Here is a 6,934-nt window from a genome sequence, read left to right as displayed (position 1 = left end):
CATGTGATGTAGCAGCTGAGAACTAAAGTTTCCCATTTAAGATGGTGTTTTACCTATCTGTCCACCCCTCTGTCCATCCATCGATCTGTCCATCGGTCCGTCTGTCTGTCTGTGCATCTGTGGTGCTTGAGACTGCACCCAGGCCCTTGTGCATGCAAGGCCAGCACTACACCATTGAACTATACCACCAGCTCCTTCAAGATTCTTTAGAAGCAAAGTACTGACAGTAAAATTAGAAGGCTCAATTTTCAATTAAAGTTGTCATTTGAATTTTATCAAACTTTAACTTTGCTGTTCAAAGTGGGAGTTTCTTTGGGTGAAAGCAGATCTTCCTATATTTTCATTTGTTACTTCCAGTTCAAAACTCTGGGCAACTGCTCCAACTTTTCACATTGAAAATTAAAAAAAAAATGAAACGGAAAAAAATTGAATTTGAAAGATTGCTATCATGAAATAACACAAGTCTTTATTTCTTTTTGTACTAAAATTCTCTCCTGAATTAAAATTTATTGTTTAGCAGGGCAATATTTTTGATTATGAAAAAAAGATGCTTTTATGTTGAATCATAAGATTGGAAGAAATTTTTTAAAGATTCTTAAGAGAATCTGAGCTGATTTGCATTTTGTTGTTTGATCATTTAACATTGTTTCTAAAGTCCCCATGGTGCAGTATTTCATAAAATATACACACGCTTGTCACTTTTTACAGGTACACTTTACAAAAGTGAATCATGTAGCGTTAAAAGGTAAGCTCAGCGTTTTGACCCCACCCTTTATATTTTCAAGAGGAATCTGACATTTAAATCTGAGTAAGGATTAATCTTGAGCTAGGTTGGTGTCCTGGGCTGTGGGCCCCATGATTTGAGCTCCAAGCCAGACTGGACAAAGAGGATGGACCCTGTCTACAACCAAATCAGGCACTATGTAAGTAACAAGCAGATCAGCAGTTCGAATAATGTTTTTGTCACTGATGGAAAAACACAGATCACAGGGCAGTAGGGAGAAAAGGTCTGCCGTGATACCCAGGATGCAGTTGGGTGGTGGAGCACTGCACCAGCATGCGAAGGCCTGGGTTTCAACCTTCAACGTAGCAAAAAGCGAACAAAACAAGAAAACAGGGGAGGAGATTATAGTACTTGTAATCTGCATTTAAAATCTCAAAACAAGGAATGTCCCTTCACGAAACACCAGCTTCTTACCCTGCAGAGATACGTTCTCAGCCACACAACATCACTTGATGCTTAAACACAATGATTGCTCATGCTATTCATGGCTGGGTGTCTTAGGCTCCTTAATGATTTATGTTCTACAAAGGAATTTAAAGTCAAATGTAATTTATTTTCCATTTGATTGTATTTTTAACCTTTTTTTTGTGATTTGTGGAGAGAAAACCACCAGCTTTCTGGTCAAAATTATTTACTGAGTGATGGCCATTCTTACCTGCTCAGGATAGAAGTGTGTTACTCACAGGAAGAAGCTGTGTCTAGAGGCAGAGCACTACAACTCACCAGAAATGCAGACTGGCAGTTTTGCTTATTAGATTCCCTCCATTTCACTTAGCTTATGCAGATCTAGTTAAATTTCTCTTCAGCATCATTACAAGTAGCCTGCACTGATCTAATAGTCTACCATATCACCTCTCACAGCCGTTGAGCTGAAATGACATTGAGCCAAGCCTTGAAGAGCACATTTGGGAAACAGCTGACACTCTGCAAAAAACAAAACACACATATACACACACACACACACACACACACAAATCCCCTCTCATTCCCATAAATTACATGATTCTTTTATAAAGTAATAATTTAGATTTGCAAAAGTAGGCCTGATGATTAGATTAAAATATAATATATAGAAATACCATTAAGTGCAAATAGAAAAGCTCAAGTTATCATCTAAAACCTCCTACTGGGCTGGGCATTTAGCTCAGTGGTTCTGCTGCCTCCCTCACAAGCTCAAGAACCTGAGTTCGATTCCCTGTACCAAAAAAATAAAGAAAAGAAAAGAAAAACCTCCTATTACTATGGAATAAAAAGCAGTGAATAGACTCTTCATTGAAGACCTCTTCCAGGTGGTAAATTTATTCCTATGTTGTATATTTAGCCATAAACTTTCTCCTCTCTCTTCAAGACAGTGGGGAAAGATGTATCATTAACATTGCAACTCCAAGGGTAACTCTGGCTTTAAAGACAGAAGCAGATAAATCATACATATTTATTTTGCACATGCAACTGTCCTTCAACCGGAATATGTACAGTGCATATTTCTTCTGTAACTGCTGAGCTGAGGCATGACTGACATTATGAACACTCTGTACAGTGAATGGTTGCCTTGTCAGAAAAATGAATGACTCTCAATATCTGGCTTATGGAAATGATACACAATACTCTGCTTTTTCATTAATCTGTGATGAAAAATAATCCACTTACAGAAGTTGATTTCCAAGACAATTCAGTATTGCTAACATCTACTGTTGCAGTTACCAAAAGATATCAGTGTTTAGATCTGGTGTCCCCAGAGACTCTGTCTTCCTTGTGATGGAGAAACTGAAACTTTTCAGGTTTCGAGTAATAATAACATTAGAATTTCTGTAGGGGAACCTTTTTTTTTTTACAAAGCAAGTTATAGTTCTTTATAAGTTAATATCTATTCAAACTAACCACATAGCACCCTTTCTTTTGCATCTTGAAAAGATCGTGTAAGCAAGAGTAGAGGAGGAAAGGGTGGATTAGAAAAGCCCGCAGTCTTTCAGGTTTTCTTTGATAATTATATCCGTAACTGCATCAAACACGAACTTGACGTTTTGGGTGTCTGTCGCACAGGTCATGTGGCAGTAAATCTCCTTGTCTTCTTTCTTCAAATTCAAGTCTAGAAACTGGTTCTTGATGTAGTTGCTTGCATCTTCAAAGGTATTCGGACCTTGTAAACAAAATGTTAAGGACGCAAATATTAACTGCATGGTACAAATAGATTGGTAAGTTTAGGAATTCTACTTTGCATACTGCTATTTAAAGTACCAACTATTATACAATCATATTTGGCAAAACACACAGAACTGTATCACACAACAGGTGACCCCTGATTACCTTTGGACTTTATTTAATAATATGGTGATGCCAGTCTATCAGTTATAATAATTATACCCAACCAGTGCAAGATGTTAACGACAGAGGAAACTGTGGAAGGGACAGAAGAGGAAGTATGTGGGAACTCCTTATACTTTTTGTTCCAAAAGTTCATTTCTCCTCAAACTAAAAACTACATTAAGAAACTCTGCTTTTAAATAAATGTAGCTATGTGTCTATATGTTACTTATGTCTACACATAGTTTTATAATGTTAAATTTAAAACCATAGTTGTATCAAATCACAATAAATGTGTAAACATAAAAATAAATTTAAAATTATACAATGACCTCATAAGGACTATGTGTAGATTAACTAGCATAAATATTTTTGATGACATGTTGTTCCTTGAACATCTGGGCTGTCCCACACACCTAACAGGTGAGGTTGGACGTACAATTTTGTTTGAGTCACACATATCTTCATCTTATATAATTTCATCAACAACTGAACACCCAGCTATGTAGAAAACAAAACTTTGTCACGGAAGGAAAAACAGCACTTCAGTGAACTCGACCTTTACTCCATGACTAACAGGAGTGGCACAAAATTTCTGGGTCCTGGAGAAATTCAACAGAGAAGATGCTTCAGTCCTCCTCCCAAAGTCATCTGTGTTCTCTCTCTACATAAGTGCAGACTCTGAAAAGCCAGAGTTCTAACAAAGCATTATAAGTCTTCATGAAGAGGCACATGAAAGACGCTTGTTTGCATTCCTATTACCACGCCAAAGACAAAGCAGTTGTAATGCCACTTGGTGGCTTATTTAGAGGAGCAACTCTCATCTGTATACGCTTTTTCACTTGTTCAGTGGAATGTGCATTCCTGTAAATACCGTAGAGAAGATTCCTCCTCATCTGTAAGATTGCCTTCAGTGTGGACCATGCTCGAGTTTCCACTATAATTATGTGACTCATTCTCACAAATACAAAAGGTCAGGTGCAGACAGGGAGCTATGTGTCTCGATAACAACTTATTACAAAATCAAAAGACTCACCAGTGTACTCTGGAAAGCAGATGCTAAGGTGCACCTTGTTTACTTTTTCCTGAAAGAGATCTTTCTTGTTGAGAAAGAGGACAATGGAGGTGGATGCAAAGTACTTGTGGTTGCAGATGCTGTTGAACAGGTGGAGGCTTTCGTGCATCCTGTTCTGGTGGAAAACAGGAGGATGTGTAGAATGAGGATTCACACACATGAGACTTGGGCGTCACAGACAAGCACTGAGACAGGCCGCCCATCGCGGGGGGGGGTACTTCTAAACGGCACGGACACTTGGTGTTCACCTTGACTTGTTTTCCTTTGAGACTTACCACTTCTTCATCTTCGACCAGGACCATGTCATAGGCGCTGAGAGCAGCACAGAATATAATGCATGTAACGCCTTCAAAGCAGTGAATCCACTTCTTCCGCTCTGATCTCTGTCCACCTACATCAAACATTCTTTAAAAGAATCAAATGACAAGTGAATCTTGTAAAGATCCCCCCAAATCTGCAGAAAGGTTAACATTAAAAGTTACGAGGGTGCTCCATGTCCTAGAGAGGAATTCTTTTGCGTTTTATTAATTATAAAACATTTTGCCCACTTGTAACTCAAGGACTACAGTAAAAGAGAAACTTCATGATTTTCTTTTATCTCTAGAGTAGACTAAAATAGACTTTGCCCACTCGCTTTTAGCAACTGGAAATTTAAAGCAGGTTAGCGTTTGAGTAAAGAATGTACTAGCCTTGGAAGTTTCTGATCAAAGTTTATACATCTTCTCTAGAAGGATGACAAACTCAGGAAGATTGGAAGCCTCTGTTGTTGCAGTATATTATAGAAGCACTGGGACCCTCGCCTGTTCTCTTAGCTCTTCCCACATTCGCCCAGTAATTCAAACAATGGTTGTTGGCCTTCTATGTAGATGATGCACTGCATGTCCTTATCTAAGGATGAAAAGATAGGATCTAGCTCCACAGAGATTGTTGCCCGGCAGACAGAAGAGCAAGCAGGCCGGTGTAACAGCGTGTGATCAGTGCTGTAATGTCCAGGATGAGGCATCCGAATGTGGTGTGCGTGGGCCTGAGGGCTCATGAAACTTCTCCAGTCTGAACGTTTGCCCTTCCGCCCACTTTCGTGTTTCGGTAAAAGGCGGCATCGTGGATAGAGCTCCGAGTAACCTGCCAAGCACTTCTCCAAACTCCCTCCCCTGTCTCCAAAGACTCAGCATTCACAGCGCCATCTCCAGCACAACCCTCTCCTTGGTCCATCTCTCCTTTCTCTCAGTGCCACTGCAGAGTCTTAACTGGTCTTCCCGTTTCTACTCTTACAGCCCCACACATTCTTGAGGAACTCAGAATTTTTTAAATGTATTTAATCTAGTGTTTTAATGAACCTAAGAAAGCCTCATTAACCAAGTTTCTGCTTGCACCCTGTCAGTGAGTTCTCTTTCCCTTGTGAAGGCTCAGCGGCAGCAGAATCCTGGGCCCTGCCACCCTGTCCAGGCCCTCGCGTGTCGCTCTCTCCCTGTCCCTCCCTTTGGCACTAGCTCCTTATGAGGCTGCTCTGTGAGCAACTTCAGGATAAACAAAACTTTCTGCTACCCCAGGACTTCTGCACAAGCTGTCTCCTTTTCCTGTGTCATGGGTTTCTTTCTTCCTCGGGTGACTGTTTCTTTCTGAGCTTTCAGATCTCAGGAGCAATGCCTTCATAACATCTGCTCCAAGCGCAACCACTCACTTTCCTGTGTAGTAATCATCAAAAGTATTAATTAGCTGTTTTCAACATCCTTTACCTGTTTAATATCTATTCACCTCCTTAGCACAGCAGCAAGCTCCTGAGGGAAGGAACTTTGTCTTAATAACTCCTTTCCCTCCAGTGTCTGCCGTACGAATGACATGTAAGAGACCACATGAATATTGCTAAATAAATATAACCTGAGAGTAGATTTCACACTAATGGTGAGGCAGGGACAATTGTTACACAAAGCACCTATGGAAGTCACCAAGGCATAAGAGAAACCGCATGTTCGGGGCACTGAGTCATTTATAAGTCTCGGAAGCATGAAAGTTATGGTGAAACCATGGAGTTCAGTGACTTCACAGGGATCTTTAACGCCTCATTCAATAAACGTTCCTTGAGTGCTTTTTGTTTGCCAGGCATCAAAGGTTTTGTGCCAGGAAGCCTGCAGTCTGGTAGCAGTGGTGATGGTTTACGTGTGTTTGGGAATAGACTTGAAACACCCACACAGAAGAGAGAGGGAGGGGAGGCGGGAGCACAACATGCGACTGAGTCTTCCAAAACACACAAGATGACAGATGAGTGAAACCCCAGGAGGTGAGAGAGGAGCTCAGCACATGTCCGGGTGGACACTCAGAGCTTCTGGTCCTGTCAGGAGAGGGGCGACCAGCACGGAATCCAGGGAGGAGGACCGGGGCAGTGACTCGCACCACAGATCCCTGTAGAGTGTCCTGTATCCCTTCCCTGAGGAATTTAGTGAGAAGCTGGGGGCTGCAGGAGACTTGTAGGGTGGTAACTGACATTGTGTGCATTGTGCTGTCACTTTGAACCCAGGCCAGAAAATAGACTGAATGAGGAAAACGCTAGGAGCAGATACCAAGCCCCAGGGCTGGTGCAAAAGTTTAAGGCCAGGACATTAAATTCCAGAAAGTGCCCAAAGTCTGCAGATTTCTAGGGTGATAACTATACCTGGGGGGTAGTAAGTGTCACACAGAGCCGAGTTACTGAAGAGAATCAAAAGGGCAATGCACTGGGCTTCACATTTCCAGTGTGACCAGGCAGAGAACAGGCACAGTGTGTAGAACTGAAATTT

General features: G+C 41.2%; 1 protein-coding gene across 1 annotated transcript in view; it reads right to left on the bottom strand.

The window, feature by feature from the left end:
- Window positions 1-499: 499 nt before the first annotated feature.
- Gnat3 (G protein subunit alpha transducin 3) overlaps window positions 500-6,934 on the bottom strand; it is a 44,759-nt gene continuing 38,324 nt past the window's right edge. The window contains exons 6-8 of the mRNA XM_010636799.2: window positions 4,436-4,565; window positions 4,122-4,275; window positions 500-2,921 (exon numbers count right to left, since the gene is read on the bottom strand). Of these exons, the coding sequence (XP_010635101.1) occupies window positions 2,731-2,921; window positions 4,122-4,275; window positions 4,436-4,565 (475 nt within the window). The 3' untranslated portion in view covers window positions 500-2,730. The remainder of the gene's footprint in view (window positions 2,922-4,121; window positions 4,276-4,435; window positions 4,566-6,934) is intronic.

This window comes from Fukomys damarensis, unplaced genomic scaffold (genome assembly GCF_012274545.1).
Source record: "Fukomys damarensis isolate Sample0158 unplaced genomic scaffold, DMR_v1.0_HiC HiC_scaffold_4, whole genome shotgun sequence".
Classification (NCBI taxonomy): domain Eukaryota; kingdom Metazoa; phylum Chordata; class Mammalia; order Rodentia; family Bathyergidae; genus Fukomys; species Fukomys damarensis.
The sequence above is the reverse complement of the archived record's forward strand: the minus strand, read 5'-3'. Positions and strand labels throughout refer to the sequence as shown.